The sequence below is a fragment of the Lepeophtheirus salmonis genome, chromosome 4 (genome assembly GCF_016086655.4).
Source record: "Lepeophtheirus salmonis chromosome 4, UVic_Lsal_1.4, whole genome shotgun sequence".
NCBI classification, from domain to species: Eukaryota; Metazoa; Arthropoda; class Copepoda; order Siphonostomatoida; family Caligidae; genus Lepeophtheirus; species Lepeophtheirus salmonis.
Genome location: NC_052134.2, coordinates 19,162,917 through 19,182,937, shown reverse-complemented (window position 1 = coordinate 19,182,937; position 20,021 = coordinate 19,162,917). Strand labels below are relative to the sequence as shown.

The following is a 20,021-nucleotide window of genomic DNA, read 5'->3' as shown; positions in this document are numbered from 1 at the left end:
AAATTAAATTTTAATCAAATATATAAATCTAACTTTATGTTTTGAGCCCTTAAAGCCAAAGAGGTTATTATTTGGATGAATTTTGATTATCAATAAATCGTAAACCAATGCAATGATAAGCAAGTATACATTAATATAAAGCTATGAGTAATTTAATTTGTAAAGTACTTTCTTTTTCTTATTTTGTATCTTCCTATAAATGCTATGTACAATGAAAGTTTTTTAAACTATATAGACGTATTTAGGATTTTTATTAATCTCATCATTATTTTTATTTCCATAATTTAGCCTTCAACGGTTTTTTTAAATTTTATAAGGGCTATTTTTTGATATAAGGGCTAAAAATAAAAAGTTAAAGTTAAAAACCTTAAAAAATTTAATGTCAAAAACTAAATTCATGCTTTAATTGTTTTCTTCGTAACAAACATAAGTAAAGCATATATTAAATGTTTAAGTTTTTTTGATAGTTTTCCAATCATATTTGCTACTGCCTTATCATTGCTTTGGTTTACGATACATCGCTAAACAAATTATCATCAAAATACTGACTTCTTTACCTTTAAGGGCTCAAAAAACTCAGAGTTGAATGGTTTTGAATTTTAATAAAGTTATACGAACTTATAGCAAAGTAATCCAAATAATATAAATAACAGTAACAACAATAAAAACTGACTGCAATATTACAAAAATATTTCACTTACAAAATAATTTTTACTGCTCAAATCAGTTTTAATCAATATCTTGAAGAAAAGTTGAAAGAAAATATATTATTTTTTTCTCAATAATTTATATTTGTAATGTAAAGTTTTTGGTCGAATCTTTTTTAACATATACAAAAAGTGTTTTTTTTTTTTTTCATTACTAATTATTTCCCTTTAAAATATAAAAATCAATACAAAAATCAAAACATATTTTAACACAATTTGTAAAAAACAATATGAGTTGAGAGATCCTGCTGTCCTTTAAAGGAAATAATTTTTTGGAAGAACAGACGAAAAAATCACTCACGCAATGAGGGACAATTATATAATATATTTGACAACCCAAACAAAACTAGAAAAGTGATATTTGTATTTACAATCCTGTAACTTCAGACGCGATACGATATATATTTCAGACCAAAATTTGTTTATAGGTATAACAACTAATTATAAATACATTTTTATCTTATTTTTGTATAATAAAAAATCAATCTGTACAATATTCTATTAAAAAAGTCATATTTTCAAAGTTATGTGAGTTAGTGTTTAAATACACCAATAAATAAAGTAATATAATTTTTTCCTAGATTTTTGTTCTCAATTTTCAATTGTTTGTTGCATTAGTTACTAATATTAAGGTAAAATTGAATTTACGTCCACCCTAAAAACCCTTTAATTTCTTAGTCCTAAGAGATAGGGTCACGTTATTCTGATTTATATAAAAAGGAAGACACGTGGTCAGATATATGTAGTATTTAAGAAGGGAACAGGTCGAGGGTTGTTATATTTTGACATTCAAAAATGAAAGACACCACTTTAATTGAAGTTTTTCTTTATTCATTATTTTGATTTAATCTGAAAGACGATTTTCAACTGCTTCTCCCAATTAAATCTGGACACTTGACTCTCTGGTTTTGACAGACGGCAGTTGGCCACCTTTATCACAGAATACTAAAGAGAAAGACTAGAGACCGTATCCATACAATGTTAACTACAGTCCTCCAATTCAATTTCTTTATTATTTTTCCTTCATTGATTTTTGTGTTTCCGTCATAAATTTCACTTTTATGACTTTACAAATAATAATGAGCAGTGAAAGAAAATAACTATAGTCAACAGCTGACTAGTTCTGTCTTCATTCTTTCAATTTATGATTCCTTTTTCTAGTTAAGAGCAGTTATATAATTACGAAGCAACACAAAGGGTTCTATGGAAAGCGACTCCCACGTACAATTGTGGAACGACCATGGATATTATTCATAAGAATCTTGGAAAGAAAACTTTTTAAGAATTTACGTGACCCTGTATCTTTACAAAGAGAGGCAATTACAAAAATCAGGTAACAATACACGATATTGGTATTCACTCAGTTTTTTTGTTTTTTTTCCCCCGGGAAGCTTACTTTTCCTCTCATTAGACATACCAAGCTACACAATGTGCCCGTTCCTTGGCATTTGAAAATGATATTTTTTCTAATTCAAAAGAGGTATCTGTGTTGTCTAGGTGTGATTTCAAATAGCCACATGATTTTTGTTTTTCACCACTCCCTGTAAGGATTGTGGTAAATTATTCAATATTATTAAATACATTTTTTGGAATGTCCACAATTACATTTTCTGAGATCATTTATTAGTTTAAATCTTATAGTCTGGAGGACAATAACGTTAATATAATAACAGCGATAATTTTATTCGGCGTGTCATCAAAAAAGAAATAAAGTACTCCTAAAGGTCGATAGAAATGGTTTATTAATTATAAAGAGTTACCTAGCTAAGAATATAAATGTAGGAGAACCCGTGGTTGTGGAGAATATTCGTGCTATTTTAATTTCGGCAGTGGCAAGATATGGAGCGTTCGAGTTGAAAATCCTATGGTTGATGAAAGGTGATTGGAACTGGGCCTCTGATATCCTTAAATATTATAGATCAGACGCATCAAGACATTTTTAAACTTTGCATAAGATACTAAAACTTTTAGAATGAGCAGAAAAAAACAAAAAAAAATCCGAGTAGTTAATGTTTTAAAAGCAAATTTGCTATTAATATTATGTTTGTATTTTATTGACTTTAGATACTTATGTTTTTATGTTTGTGGCCTTAACCTGGTGAAGAAATTTTGAACTATAATGTTTAATTTTTTTAAATGCATCGTCACCAGCAAATTTAGGATAGTTCTAATTTTTATAAATTATTTGTTGTCTAAATAAAGGTTTAAACAAAAATTACAAAAGACTATAATACAAATTTTAGGGGTAACAAAAAACGGATAACATAATTTGAGTTGACATTACAGTTTTATGCTTTGTTGCGATTCGATATTTTCATTCATTGTTGGATCACTTGCATTGGGGAACGTCTTTTGCATGGGTATACCGATTTTATCAAGAACCATTTGTTTTTTAAACTATAACAATTACATTGATATAAGTAAGATTTGAAAAAAAAGAGATACGACAAAATAAAATACCTCCTTGTTCATTATTATATAAATAAATGGATTCCAACATACTCCAGACTTTGCAAATTGGACTGGAAATACTGTATAAATAACTGGAACATCTCCTATAAATACTCTGTACATTGAAACGAAAGCATATGGAAACCAACAGACTTGAAAACATAGAACCATTAGTAACACCATTCGATTTATTCTAGCTTTTCTGTCTTGAGCATTCTTTCTTTTTGGAACTCGATGTTCTAACATTGTCTGAAATTGACAATGGTATTAATTATTATTTTCATGCAGATATATCTTTAATTTTTATTATAGAATGGATTTGTGAGTTGTTTAGAGATTCATACTAGTAATTGTGTGGATCAATATTATAGAATTATGAAGATATAAATAATTATCATTAAAATGTATTCATATTATTTTGCATAAATAATTAAAAAGTGGGTGCCTGATAAATTTTATACAACAGTTGTACTTAAGACTGGTTCTCAAATGTGTTTTTGTTTTTAAAAAGAGTTATTTTCCATATTTTGAGATAGCGCATAGCCCCTGAAATATCTAAATTTCATAATTTTTAGATGGTATAACATTTTTACCTGAAAATAATCAAATTAAGTAAAATCAGAGCTTTGAGTAGACAATTACTTTTTTGAACGAGTAAATAATCTTATAAAAGATTAAGCATATCTTTCTTTAAAGCGTTTTTTTTCTTATAAAATAGTTATATATTAAGTAAAATGTACCTAAATCATTCTTCATTAATTATTACAATATTTCGACCTTACTTAAGTGTATTATAAATCCATATATTGAGGGAAAAAGTGCAATATGCCCCCAATTTCATGCCTTTTCAGCAACTTCTTCTGTTTGCACAATTTGCAATCCTATATTATTTATTAAAGGTTGTTGTACTGAACAGAGTAGTAGGTATAAATATGATAAGGGGAAGAAGTAAGCAACTTAATTGAAATCCTTTAGACAAGTGTCCACAAGACCGACTACGTCAGGAAAACTAATAATCCTCAAATAATTGAGAGCCTTAGAGGCTCTAGCGTAGGAAAATATAAAGTTGACGTTGAAGGATAACAATGAACTCTTAATATTTTATATTAAGGAATAATACAAAGAGAAAAAAATTACTTTGCCAAAGAAATATAAAAGGATTTTATATAAATTGATCATTTCTAAATTTTCATTTGACATTGTCATTCATTTCACAGGTCCAATCACGGATACTTTTTCAGTAAAGAGATTAAATTTTGAAACTAATTTGGCCTCTGATGATTTGTAAATGTATAGTAGAGCTTGGATTTTGAATGAGCAACTTGTCACTTTTACAAGAGAATACTTTAAGCCTATTACATAGATATTAAATTTAAATCCTGATGACTTCTGCTCGTAGTCCATGAGAAGAGTAGATTTGAGAATTGAAAACAGGTGTTTTTGTGCCTACAAACAATTAAAACGACTGGGTCCAAATTCAGTACTTATATGGATAGACAGGTACTCCAAGGTTATTGATGGTTACTTCAACTACGTCGTAATTCAGGAAAACATTCTTTTTTGAAGTACTGTTGTCTAAATAATTCATTTGTAGTTTAAATAAGGACTATAAGGAGGATTTCGGTAAATATATGAAATTGAAAGACCTCAAGAACTTTTTTGGTCGCAGGGGGAATCGTTATTTTTCGATATAATATGATCTGAGATGTTGCAAAGATCGAGGATAAAGACAGTGGGGTTTCTCCTCCTCTGTATCAGACATCCAATTGAGGATGGATTAGCCTTTGAGTGTTATTTAGGCGGCCTATTATATTTAGTTTAAGATATTGATTAAGGTAATTTATCAATAATTTAACGAATTCAACAAGAGGAATAAAGAACGTGTTTGTTAACTTACATCACCATAGATTCACCCTCTCATATTAATTAAATTCATAGAAATTTACAATAACCACAGCAACTTAGTACTGGGTCGGAGCTTTTAGACATTCCCTTGAACGAGTGCAGTGTATTAAGGGACAAAAATCGGCTTCAGAGATGGTCTTGGTGGGGTCTCACCACCTGCGGAATGAAGACGCCTTTGATCTTCATTACCGAGGGTGTAAAGGGAATCAACATGTCTATCATCCCCCAAATACTTCTCTGGATCAAGGAACATCACTGGGCAGGGTTATACAGCTTCTATCAGGACGGAGTACATTCACATAATGTAAAGTATGTGCAAGAGTATTGCCAAAAAACTTTCAAGTACTTTTGGAGCAAGATTATGTTGAACCTTTCTTCCCAAGTCCTAAAAGTAATAGAATTCTCCATAATATAGTTTATTCTAGAGAGGGAGATTAATGTGATTTCCTACCGCAGGATCGACAACTTGGATGCCGCCATAGGGTACTCACGGGACAACTTGTCCGAGGAGACTATTTGTACAGCGTGTAAACCAGTTTTGAAGCGTCTGTGAGCTATAGTTGCCGCAAATAGTGACCATGTGGAATGAACTGAACTTATTTTAAAGGAAATTTCACGCTGATTGCAATGGTGTAAAAAGATGTTCCGAGAAATAAACTATTTTGGGAATGTATTGGCTGTTAAATTATCACCAAATTATTGGTCAACCTGTATATGTATATATAATCCAGGATGTTATGTGAATTAGTAATAAAGTGTACCTACAGTTATAAATAAATCACAATGGCTCAAGCTTCTTGGGGTTCATTCTTAGAATCATTACATTCACTTAGTTAAAATATAGAAACACATAACAAAAATTTTGTAATTTTAGATATGATTAAAAGTCATGGGTTTGATGCCACCTTTAAATGTAATAATTGAATAATTGTTTAATGAACTTTGGACCATAAAATAACATCGTCATATCGTTAGTTATCTCAAATATAATTAAAAGTCTCAAAATTGAACAAGAAAAATGTTTCAATGTAAATTTGCTCAAAATAAACATGATAGCAAACTCAAATCTTTAATCGGATTCAAAAATCTTAACACCAACTTCAGCACTATATTGACAAGTTGGTTAATGATTATAACAAATGTAAAAATCTCATTAATTTTTGTATTTTAATTACTTGTTTATTTGAATAAATGGTAAAAATAAATCTTGTGATTAATACAACTATTGTATAAGCCTTGGAAAGAATCCACTTCTGAATGCAGCTCTCTAACTCTTAAAATTGCATACTTCTGTCTTAAAAAATGAAGATAGTTAATTTGGTTGTACACTAAGTATTTATTCATATCTTTTTAACAATATAAACTGTTGAATTTTTTAAAATTCCTTTTAATACTCATTTACAATTTAAAAGATTGAGATTGCCGGTGAAACTCTGCCTCACCAAGTCTATTAACCAAATACAAGGTCATTTTCTTTAGATGGTCGGAGTTGACTTAAAAAACTTGTAATGTCATTTGTAAAGTGTTATTACATTTAGAGAAAGTATTTTTTACTATTTTACATAATCATAATTAAATTTATCTAATTATACTAAGTTTGCCTGAAACATGGAAAAAACTGACAAAGTCCAGGTAGTATATAAATAAATTAAGTTATTTTATTCTTTAAAACATCCATCACACGATTACTTTAATCATATATTCTATTTAATTAAATAACCATTCTACTAAACAAAATAGACTTCAGTTAAAAAAAAAAAGAGTGCATGTTAAATGTAAAGATTATTTTTTGTACAACTGCACCACTAATTATATTTCATTTTCTTAATAATATTAAATGAACACATGAGAGTATTCTAAACATTAATTGTGAATAGACAAATTAAATTTAAAAGAAATTGAAAAAAATAAACGAAATGTAGAAGACATCAACCCATGACAAAAATAATGATCTGAATAGACGTAAAGAAATGGAGGACCAGGACAAGGATTGTCAAGTACAAATATATTATAATATGTACATTATACATAGGTATATCCCTATTTATGTACATATTGTATATAAATGTACTTTTGCAGTGCAATTAATATAATAGAAAATATGGACTTTTAGAAGAGTGTCTAAAATTGTGTGATATTGAGCAAAGTTTATGGATAGAGACGTGAGTAAAAACTACATCGGTGTGTGTGTGAAAAAATATATAATTTATGTTAACAGATTCCTTATTCTAGAGTAGTGATTTTGTTGGAGCCTATATACTTCATAGATATTTCAAGGGCCCTGGGACGGATAGATTATCTAAATGACAAATAATTATTTATTATAAGGTAGGCTTAAGGCTCCACAGGGTACTAATAAATGATGACGAAGTCAAATTTAAATTACTCCGTAGAGTCATTTGGAGCTTAAGTTTTTCTCATTTCATTATGTTTTCAGTCACAATTATATTCTAAAATAATATTAATTTTCACCGTGATACCAGCGTTGTACATCTGCAAGCAAGTCGTGTTGGACGATTAACTGTCCTTAAGGGGTTTGATGTAAAAAAGTTTGAACTTATTATTGTAGAGAAAAATATGTTTAATTTTTTTCTTTTTCGGTGATCCATTACTCGAATCAAAGCCAACAAGAAAACCTACATACATTTATAGACAGAAAAGGCAGTGATCGGGAGTACACCTTTTTATACTTGAAAGTAACAATAAAAATGCATTGCCGTTATAGCCATTGTCTAACACTTTGATACGACTTGTCCACGGATACATTTTGCCAGTGTCATAGTTACTCAACACTTTGGATAAAACAAAAATTGAAATCAATTATGAACTAAATTTGATGTTGTTCTACTCCCGAATTAAGTATTTTCTATCTTTATTCGACAGTGACAGAGTAATTTGAACTTTTTCACGTAAATTCCGCTTTCTTTTTGTATTTAAATTTTTGGTATTCTATGAAGAATTGCAAATTGATTGAATAGAAGGCGTTCTATTGGCTATTATTGTTCATCAAAAAGTATCTATGTAAAAAAAAAAGAAAAAAAAAGACTAAGCGAAATGACACCATAGATAAAATTTTATAACACAAAATTATGACATTGTTTTGCTTTTTTTAAATACCTACCGATATTACTAATGATTCTAACCGTTTGTGTGGGAGTGTAATGCAAATTCCCAACTAAAATTTGATTATTATTTTACACAGTCTGGGAGAATTTTTTATTTAAGTATCTACTTATGCATACATAGGTACAAGTGTTGAGACTACTATTATGTCCAGCCTTATTTAAGACTGAATACTTCAATTTTTTCCAGTTCAGTTCAGACCCACAAGTTTGGTACTTAATTATGTCACTCAACTTTACTACTCATTTAAATCAGTTCTAGAATGGACAATCCTTAGCACAACACAGTTTTAAGGATCGATCCCAAAGACTGATAGGGTTGGTCATACGAATGGAGTAAACTAAACCGAATAAATAAGGACCGACATATCACTAGTTGAGACTCTGTCCGAACCCATTTTCTTCCCGTTTCGTTCTTAAGTGATTTTTTAGACCCGTATTTTGGTCCAGACTGTTGTTCGAAACCGTGGACCGATTTTTTTTGTGAAAAAAAGTCATACATAACTTTTTTTCTCAATTTTTTCCGAACCACTGCGAAGAATCCCTCACAACAAATTTTTGCAAAACAAATCATAAATATGTCAACAATATTAATTGACCAATAACCGTATCTTTCTCAAGTCAAAAATTAGGAAGATCTTTTAACTGAAAAATCTGTGCTAAATTTATTCAAATATTATCTATTGTTTGATTTTTGTATCAATTTACTATAGCATCAACGTCATTAAAATTTGTAAAATAACATCTAATAACTTTTTGGTCTATAAGTCTTCATTTATTTGGAAGGACCGATCAGGACCAAATCAGAAAAATTATATAATAATATTTAATGCTGTTCAAGAAAATAGGTTGAGTTAATTGTAACGAAATGAAAAATAAATATCTATCTAGATAATAAATGCGAATGTCTGTGTGTATGTATGTCCCTCAATAATGGCTGAAATGATGATTGGGGTTTCCTAATTAAATTATTGTAAGTTCTTATTACTCGAAAAACAGTTCTAGTAACATTTTGTTTGTCCTTTAGGATAATGACATCCTTAAAATAGCATTTTTTAGTACTCCAACCATACAACCTGAGGACTGGGTATATTTTGTATATTAGAAGGGTATTTTGATGTTCAGGGAAGCGGAAGAATTTAACCTGCCACAGGGATCAACAGCCCACATTCCGTGGGTGGGAGTGTATTATAGTCTATTAAAGGGGTTCTTGGTGCTTAGAAATACGGCGGCGGTGGTGCAGTTTAAACTGTCTTGAAACCCAGTACTTCACCTGCACAACTTGAAAGCCGGGTGTATTTCGGAATATTATAAGTTTTTTTTTTATGCTCGGGGAAGCACTGTGAGATTATCTATATAATCCCAATATATTACTATAATCTTACTTATAAAACAAACATGGGAATAATTCTTAAAATTTTACAAGTTATATATATATATATATATACACAAGAGTTCCCATTTAAGAAAAATGTTATAATGTCCCTGGCAACGGTGGACAAACCTTCTGTAGTTACTTATTTAACAAAAAAAAAATCCAATTAATTATATTTACTTTTGAACATTTTTCGCAACATTACATTATTTCAAATCTTGAATTTTGTTGTATAATGTGTTTAGTTACTTTTTCAAATACGTATCAATGTAGCAAAAAAATTATTAATTTACTAGATATTTTTATGAATTGACACTTTTTTTTGTTAACATAAAAAAGAGCATAAAAATCATGAACCTTTCATATTTTGCAATTTTTTTTTTGATTTGATATTAAATTTTATTTTCATCTACGAGTGTAAAGATTTTTTACCACAAGATAAGACTCAGAATATACTGTAACAAAAAAAATAATAATGAGGCTGTCAAGGCCAAACCTATGCATAATGAAGGTTTTAATAGTATTTTTCGTGTTTCTACGGATTAAATAACAATATTTAATGAAAGTCTCACTCGGTGTGCGCTCAAAGACCAGAATTTTATTGAATAGTGCTATGAACTGCGTTTTAAGAGTATAGTTACGATTCAGAGCTATATTTCTACGTGAAATAACTATAAATATAGGAAATCATGAAAGGTAATAATAATTGATAAATTGTATCATAATAATGACATATATTTATAGAGATTTTTTTTGTTTTACTCGTCCTACAAAAATCCTGTTCTTAGTCATTGTTATTCTATTTTTATTTTTTTGATCAAGGTTGCGTAAAAACATTAAAGCATTGTAAAATAATATATTTAGTAAGTTGTCTTGAATAGAGCTCCTATAAATCGTGTCTAATCATACAAAAATCAAGAAAATGAAAGATTATAATTAGAAACCAATATTGTTTACTTGTGTTTATAACAAAGGTACAACTAAGAAAAATAATCCGAATTATTACTTAAAAATATTTGCCCAAAAAAGAAATTGATTTGGATTGATATTTTTCCGTTACCCTTCAAATTTTTATGGAATATTTAATAAATAAACAAAAAAAAAGATTTCATGAAAATCTCTGAGAATAATAATGGGATAATGTAGCTCAATGGGCAGCATGCTCTGGAGAAATTGAACATTCTTGAACATGGTAGTTCCTAGAGAAGGAAATATACTTATGAATATGGACTTAAAAGACAGTTCCGAGGTCAGATTGAGTAAATATAAATGCAACTACATCCCACCAATTCAAGGAACATTAAAAAATAACTTAAATAAGTCGATAAATTACATAAATTTAATCAATAAATACTAATAAAGTACATTGGATAAGAAGCATATTAAAACCTACATTAATATTAATGTCTCGAAAGTATTAATTACTTATTAAAATTATTCAAGTAATTTAGCTAGTTATAGATAATTTTAAATCATTTTCATGCAACTTAAAAAATCTAGAAGGACACCCATTTATTACATTGTCGTCTTTTATACAATCAAAAAAGTTAAAAATACCACGAATGAAGTCACATACACAATTGCTTCTATTCGCTATAGGACAGCAAAATTTGCGGAAAAAGCGAGTTTGAGTAATATTAAGCTAAAATTGTCAGCCTTGTAACTTGGAGGGTTTTGTAAAAATATTTGTTAAACTTATGAAAACAACTTTTTTTAGTTCAACTGGACCGAACTGAACTGGTTTTTTTTAGTTTTAGATTAGATCCGTCAAAACTTTACCAAAAATGGGACTGTTAAAATGCTAATTCAAATAAATTATGATCAATGAATGATTTTTTTTTTTTTTAATATCATAAATTAAATTTTTGAGAAACAAATCTTCTAACCTTTTTCATACAACAAATGATACTGAAAGACGTGTACATGAAAATGAAGGAAGGAATTATGAAGCCCACAGTTAGAATATAGACCAAATACATCAGGTATTTTTCATCCTCCCATGATGGGGCGCATCTAGAAATAAAAAAAATATATTTTTATAATATGCAAATAATATAAATTCAATAAAATGTTTATTAAAAGTTTTGATTTAAAAAAAAAAAAAAATTGTCAAGAAACTGTTTGTACTCCTACTTCACATGCCTTTTTTTAGTGACATAAATTGTCGAATAAAAATTTACAAAAATGTCATATTTTGTAATTAGAGATAATAATTCATTCATAACGTATTACAGTTAAACCTGGTCTAACAGTCATCTGAATTAAACATTTCACTGCATTAAAGGTCCATAACAATTTACCACGCAGGAAGTTCATAAAATAAAAACTGTATTAAGCGCGTCCCTGCAATCCCAAGCCACTGGTGACACAAATTATTATCTAAGTACTGATAGGTTACTACATTAAATTGCTTTTAACATTCACTTTTTAAAACTTACATTGACTATTGAGTATAAAACAAAGATAGAGTGACTGGATATATACTTACATAGTCTTTCTTGACAAATTAATAAATAAAAAATGTAATCATGTATGTGCGATCTTCAACAAAAGATTTATGTTTACATGTTTTCTGAGAATAACATAAAATAATTACATTCCGTCTAGTTTAAATATTAAAAGTGTGAGCTTCCTTCATTGGTATACAATCCTGAATACCCACTCGAACGAATTTCAAACCGAGAATTCCCCTTTCAAAAAACAAGATCACTCAAGATATGGCAATGTGCGTCCATCTTAGTTCGAGCAAGGTAATCTTGAAACATAGATCGTACAAGTGAAGTCATTTTTTAAAATTCACAATATATCAAAAGGGTCAAATAAGTTGAACATTGTTATCTCCATTCTCCCTACTTACATAATTAGAGACTTTTGTAATTAGTAATTTTGATAACCTTAAAGATAATATTTTGAAGTACAGCATTTTTTCATTCAATGATAGTTGTAAGAACACTCCTGACCTCCTCTTAGATGGGTCAATACTAGCTGAGAAGATGATTACCCTTCTTAACAGTCTTTTCGATCCTACATTAATCCCTAATTTGAAAGACACGCTTACAAAAGAGATCATGATAAGATCAGTACCCATTTCTCTCATGGAAGTAGCACGATCCCATCCCAAATTAGGTCGAGAAGATTTTAGCGATGGGTTAAAATACTCGGCTAAATCTGTTTCAATTTCAAATTTAGATGTCAATTAAAACCAAGGTACAACGCATCATGAAAATCAAACTTCAGTATTTCTTAAAAGGAAAATATACAAAGACGAAAAAAAGAATAAAAAGGCTTGCATGCAACATATCAGCTATGGCATGGAAGCCAACACCTGTGTTGAGACCCTCATTATCTTTTTTTTAACTTCCTCTCAAAAAATTAATCAGTCCTCAGCTTTAAAGAGCTGATATAGCAAATTAAAAAAATTACTTGTTCTATATAGAATATAATCTATTTAAAATCCACTTCCTTGTCGATTCGGAAGTTTTTGTTTCTTTTATCTTTAATAACTCTACTCCTTATACTGTTAAATCTCCTGGGGCTTATGGAGGCCAAAGTATAATCCCTAACGGAACTGATTTTTTAATTTTACGCTTTAATTTTTTTAATTTTATATTCTTGACAAAGGATAGTACATTCTCTCCATATTTTCATAACACCAAAAATTTCGTATTGATTTAAGTAAGAAAAGCTTATTTAAAAGTTGAGAATATTTTTCAAATATATTCTAATTATAGCCACCTCACCCCCTTCTTCTTCTTATTGCAAGAGAGCACGCGTTTGAGTCCTTCCCTTTTCTCAGATTTTGGCTTACGTGTTCCCACCAAGAATTTAGTGGCTCAATGACAGTATTGTCCAAGGAACTGTGTTTCTTTTCTTTTTTTAATTTAGGAGACTCAGCGGTCTTAAATTATTTTTCTTAAATCGATATTACTGGGCTATTAAAATCCAAATTGATTCAACCACATTCTTCTTCGCTTTCGTTTACAATTAATGTCGTATAAAATAACTCCAGAGGTCATCGTCTATCTGAAGACTTCCGACAACTTAATCGAATGATGGAACTCACTCTATAATATGAGATACTTCTCCTAAAATCCGGGAGGATCTAAAATTTGTAGTAAATTGGATTATGCAAGGCCCACCGGATTCTGTGCTTATAACTCCATTTTTTTACAAAATATACAAATTATGACTTGGATAGTGAAGTCGTAACAATGGATTCGTGATATTGGTGTTTCCCTGTATCATTTATATTCATTATTTTTAGTATGCCTCCTTTTTGATATTTTTGTCGTTTTTTCTTATTATGTACACGAGCGAGTTGCAATTCTTTATATATAAATATATATATTACTCAGCCGTTTGTGTGTGTTTGAAGGTGGCATTGCAGAAGCTTGCAATTGAATTAAAAGTGATGGAATATTGCAAATAAGGAAACGGGTTGTTAATAAAAGTATAATCAATTTGTATCAGTGTCCTAATAATTGTATAGAACAACATTCACTCGATGGTCGTGTGTTGTTCAAGAAGAAAACTTTACAATACCCGTCAATTACATGTCAAGAATTTCGTTGTTTGTTTTAAATGTTAGAAAATGGGGCATTGTCTAAGCGACTGTTTATCAATTAATTCATATCAAAAGTGTAATGGTAGACAACATACCCTTCTCTATAGAACAGAAAAGGAAACAGGAATTGTTCCTTTAAGTTCAAGATCTAATGTTGGGCATATTTCTACTATTAAATCAACTTTGTTCATGACTACAACAACACATATTGTAGGCAATGATCGTAGTGAAGAGGTTCGTGTATTATTCGATCCTGGATCTCAGATAAGTTTAGTAACTTCTACGGTGGTCAAGTGTCATAAGTTAGGTGTAATCCCGGCAGAAATGTCTATTAGTGGTGTTGCTGATATGGAGTGTCCGATTAAAAAGTGTTTTCAACACAGTATCAGATTACAGACTCGTACTGGAAAATCAGTTCTAATCGAGGCCTTTGAAGTTAATCGTATTTCTGAATACTCGTTATCAACTCCAAAAATTGTTTATCTCATTCACATTTATGTGATTTAGATTTAGCTGATTCTGTAGATCTAACAGGAAAAATACAAATATTGATAGGAGCTAATATGATTTTAACATCTGTTCCAGATAGAATTGGGAAAAAGGATGAATCGTTTGCAAAACATACGAAACTTGGATGGGTTATTAGTGGGAATGTTGGTATCCCATTTAATCGGCATTATGTGTGTGTATCTCATCATCTATCAAACCAGCATTTCCTGATATTTCAAAATTTTGGAAACTAGAAGAAATTGGTACCTCAAATAAGAAATATATATCAAAAAATGAATTGAAGGTTGAGGAAGTTTTTCGTTGTAAAGTTAGAATGACAGACAATGGTCACATCGAGGATCCTTTACCTTTGATGGATGACTTTTTGGACATGTCGGAGTCAAAAGAAACTCCCTCTCAAACGTTTCAATAAACTAGAATCATCATTTCGTAGGAGGGCTGAATTTGGAAATGCATATCGGAATGCTATGTCAAAGTAATTTTGATTTGGGTTTCACTAAAGTGATACCGTATGATGAAGTAGCAATCAAAAATAATATGGTTTGTTATTTACCACATCATGGTGTGATAAAAGAAACGTCTACTACAACTAAATTACGTTTTTTTTTTTGACGCATCAATGAAAGTGAATCATGGTAAATCGTTTATTGATCAACTTTATGTAGGTCCAAAGATACAATTTGATCTTATAGATATTCTATACGTGTGGAGCTTTGTGCTTGTAGCTATTGTGGCTAACAAAACAAAAATGTACAATCAAGTTTATGTTTCAAGCAAGACCTTCTCCGTTTTTTTTAGAATAAAAATAAATTGCACTATCAAAGAGTGTCGCCATACGAGGCAGGTTTTTGGAACGGCAAGTGCTGTTCATTCGTGTATATCTGCTGTCAAAATGAATGCTCAGAAATTCAAAGCAGAATATCAAACTGCAGTGAGTACTATATATGTATAATGATATGTACGTGGATGACTTGGTCACTGGAGCAAGTGACATTATCGAAGCCAAACAAATGGTGGATCAACCTATTAAGATAAATTCTTATGGTCAATTTCAACTACGGAAGTGGTGCAGCAATATTCCGGAAGTGATTTCACATCTTCATAATAAATTACTCAATAACGAAGATATAACTCTATTACTTGATGAAACTAAGGCTCTCGGTTATTCTTGTAATCCAAAAGAAGATAGTATTTACCTTTTTATGGATTTTAACAAGGATTCAAAATCACTAACAATAGGGGTGTGTTATCTTCATCTTCGAGATATTTTGATCCTCAAGGTAGATTTGCAGCTGTTTTTTTCATAGCTAAACTCATATTTCAAGAAACATGGAGATAAAATGGGATGGCTTGTTGCCAAAAGATCTGGCTAAGAGAGGGTTACAATTGAAACGTGAGTTAAGACTTCTTAAATCCTTTTCAGTTCCTAGATATGTCATGAAACCCAATTTTAATCATAAAGATGCTGAGTTGTGTGTTTTTGGAGATGCTTCATCCAAGGGATGGAGTCAAGTGCTTAATGTCAGAGTTCGTGCATGGACAGATTCTGCGGTTGTTTTTCATTGGATTCAAAGTGAGGCATCGAATTGGAAAATCTACTTTGCCAATGGGATACAGATCATTCAAGATATTATAGGTCCATTATTTTGTAGTCATGTTTCTGGAGTACATAATCCTGCCGACCATGGATGCCGTGGATTGTCGGCCGCTCAATTTGTAAAAAATGATTTATGGTTCAATGGGCCTCACTGGCTTAGTTTAAAAGAAGAATATTGGCCAAAGAGTCATTACTGGCGAAGAAAATACTCAAATAGACTGTGAAAAAAAGAAATTTATTAATAATAAACTTATTGTTCGAGATATTCCCACTCCTTTATCTCAAACCCTAACTACATTTTCGTCTTTGATCAAGATTCAAAGATCTATAGCGTGGTTAAAACGACTACCGATATTGTTAAAGGGAAGTGTCCCCAAACCAGATTGTGCACTTTCTCTTGAAGACCTAGAAATTGCAATAAAATGTATTGTGCGGCTTGAACAAGAAATCTATTTTGACAATCAATTCAAGAGTAGTGTCAAGTCAAGGTGATTTGTTATCAAAAAAAGATAGTCGTGCAAGCTTAGAAATTGTCTATGATACTCCTGTGGAGGACGCCCTAATAATGTATTGAAATATTACAATCCTATATCCGACGTCCATGTTAGTTTCAAATCCATCACGTTTTGCTGTTCTTCTTATTGAACATGAACATGCAAGATTACTACACAGTGGTCCTGCTACAACTTTAGCATCAATCCGTTCTCGTCATTGTATTGTTCGAGGGAGACAATTAGTCAATTCAATAATACGCAAATGTGTTAGATGTCAACGTTCTTTAGCCAAGCCATCTCCTCAGAAAATGGGTGATTTACCTGTTTCAAGGGTAGATGATGTGGGTCCTCCATTTCCACAAACTGGAATTGACTATGGAGGTCCGATCAATTTTATACTTCAAAAAGAAAAACAAATCAAAAAAAGTCTTATATTTGTTTATTTACTGATTGATCTTTCAACTAAAGCTGTGCATCATCCAACTAGCAAAATCATTGAACACTGAGGATTTCGTCAACCCTCTTCGTCGGTTTGTGGGACGAAAAGGAACGTCCAGCGTCATTTGAAGCGATCATTGACGCAATTTTGTTGGATCTGCTAATATTCTAAGTTTTTACAGAAAGAAAAAGAATTTTTTGCCAAATAGTCATTTTCTAGAGGGATAGCATAGAAATTTATCCCACCTAGATCACCTCATTGTGGAGGAGCATGGGAAACAATGGTAAAATTTAAAAAAAAATATTATTCTTCGTCAATTTGGAAATGCACATATGACCGTCGAACAACTAAATACTACATTAATAAAGATCGAGGCTGTACTTAATACCTGTCCTTTGGTTCTTTTGTCTCAAAATGCTTCTGAAGATGCGATCACTCCTTCAATGCTCAATGCAATCCTTTTTTTTTTTTGATAGTATGTCTTCCTTTTTGATATTGTTGCCGTTTTTTCTTATTATGTACACAAGCGAGTTGCGCTCCTTTATAAATATATATATATTACTCAGTTGTTTGTGTGCCTCTAATAAAATCAGAATTACAGTCCACTAATTAATTTGTGTTGTGAATTAGGCCCATCCTTGCCTCTAAAATGAAAGAAAATGCTCGGGAGAGGTTTTATTCATGACTATAAAGTTGTATCGTTGCATATGTATTTTTTTGCTAACAATAGGCCAAAAGGTAAATATAGGCTTATTTCTCTTCACTTATAAGTGAACTAGAAAAAACAGAATTATAAAGTTATTGTACAAGCGTTAGGAAATATGTGTTAAGCCAGCACATACAACTGCATATATATTTGATCCTAAATACGACAAAACAAAATTATCTGGAGAAGAGATTAATATAGCTAACAATTTCATAACTACTATTGCAAGTCATTTGAGCCTAGATATAAGTATAGTATTTATCAGCTTGGCTAAATTTCTATTAAGTACAGGCCACTAGTAAGGTGATTGTATTTTGCAATCAATCCAGCAAATTTTCCCTTCTATAAGGTGGAAACAACTATGTGGATATGAAGTTTTAGCTCCAATAGCCTCTATTCTTATTCAAAATTACTTTAACATCATTTAACACCATTAGGTTTAATCTAGGACTCTTTAAACCTGAAGAAAACCCCTCAAGAATGGCACTGAATGAAGAAGTTAACTCAAAAGGTTGAAAAATATTTAATTGTAATTTGTGTTAATTGTGGACTTTCATAAAATTATTTGTAACTTTTATTGATGATGATTTTATAGAAAAAAAAAGTAAAATGATTTAAATAATTTAATTTGTATTTTCAGACAAATAGTACTTTTTTTATATCTTTAAAGTTAAAAAATTCCTGCTTTAATTTCGAAAGTTAATAGACAATGAATGTTCTAAGAACTTCAAGCCTCTCTCCTGACTTCATTATTACTTTTGAATATCTTTTCATTAAAAAAAGTTAAAGACAATCCTGTATTCTCAAAGATAATGTGAACCTCTGTTCTTGATACATGTATACAAGTTAATTTTGTTATTATATTCATATGTTATATTTCATAGGAACCATTATGTGAGAGAGAAAATATAAGTTATTTTTTTACTTCAATAGAATTTAATTGAAAAATGTGATTGTCATTACTATTTCAAAACTTAGTGAATTGCGAATGAATTGTTTTACTTAATTGATAATCACTAATTTTGAATATAACTCTCGTGAGGAAGTTGTATGTCCACAAAAATAATTAATTCACTGAATATACTTAAATTTCCCCCATAACAATTAGATTGTATTATAAGCTGTTATATTGAAGAAAATAATTAGAAATGTATAAAAATAAAACGATTTTTTAAGGATTTATTGGATAAAATATGATAAATTTTGGACCATAAATATATTAGTTAATAGGTAATAACACTTATGCAATATTCGTTTATTTTGTTCAATGAGTTTGATTATTTTGACTTTTTTTAGGTTTTGAACTGTTTTGTTATTATTGTGTTTGTATCTTTTACTAACATTCATAGAAGAGAGATTATGTGAGCCTTTCTATTCTAAGTTGTAAAGATATTATTGTATATAGTTACCGGGCTGTCAGAAAGTCTTGGAACATAATGACGTTGACAATTAATTAAACCTAGCGACTGTAATTTCAACTATAGATATCTTTTGAAAATTGGAACTTGTTAATAACTCATTAGAAAACTTTATGTATTAATGTATTGCTTCCACATTGATCGCCATTCTTTCTCAATTGATTGATTTAGGGACTAAATACTCCTTATCTACAGGCATTGCCTTCAATTTGCCATCAGAGGCTTTATTCAAGGGGATTCAAGTCGGGGTTCTGTGGTGGCCAGAAATACTTCGGTCAGAACTTCATTTTTTAGGTAATCTAATTATGCACAATATTTACCGTATGTTATAATAGTTGGACCTGTGATTGAGCAAAAATATAATATTTTTGCTTTGAAGCGTAAAAAAAATTGATAATAAATATAGACGAGAATGTTTGTAGAACTTGTTAAGATATAATTCATTTGTATTGAGTGTAATAGAATCTCAAATTTCTCCTATATGAGTAAGATATAAATTTTAATAAAATAATATCAATAGATACCAAAATAATCAACAGCTCGTATCATAAAAATTACTAAGAAAACAATGAACACCAGACAGGGTTATTCCAAAAACACTGTTTCTCTAAAAAATTACTCTTTTCAATGAAAATCAGTTTTTTTTTAATATTTCCAAGAAAGGTAGACAAATAATTATTGATTATTCCATATTAATCTGCATTATAACATATGCACAATTATAGTGTAAACT

The 20,021-nt window shown here is 30.1% G+C and overlaps 1 protein-coding gene and 1 long non-coding RNA gene across 2 annotated transcripts in view; one reads left to right on the top strand and one right to left on the bottom strand.

The window, feature by feature from the left end:
- Positions 1-1,859: 1,859 nt before the first annotated feature.
- Positions 1,860-20,021, bottom strand: part of LOC121116962 (rhodopsin) — a 54,649-nt gene continuing 36,487 nt past the window's right edge. The window contains exons 4-6 of the mRNA XM_040711282.2: positions 11,447-11,573; positions 3,168-3,407; positions 1,860-3,104 (exon numbers count right to left, since the gene is read on the bottom strand). Of these exons, the coding sequence (XP_040567216.1) occupies positions 2,988-3,104; positions 3,168-3,407; positions 11,447-11,573 (484 nt within the window). The 3' untranslated portion in view covers positions 1,860-2,987. The remainder of the gene's footprint in view (positions 3,105-3,167; positions 3,408-11,446; positions 11,574-20,021) is intronic.
- LOC121116963 (uncharacterized) lies at positions 13,920-17,773 on the top strand. The gene is made up of 2 exons (XR_005864003.2): positions 13,920-16,027; positions 16,097-17,773. It is a non-coding gene; the product is annotated as an uncharacterized lncRNA (long non-coding RNA).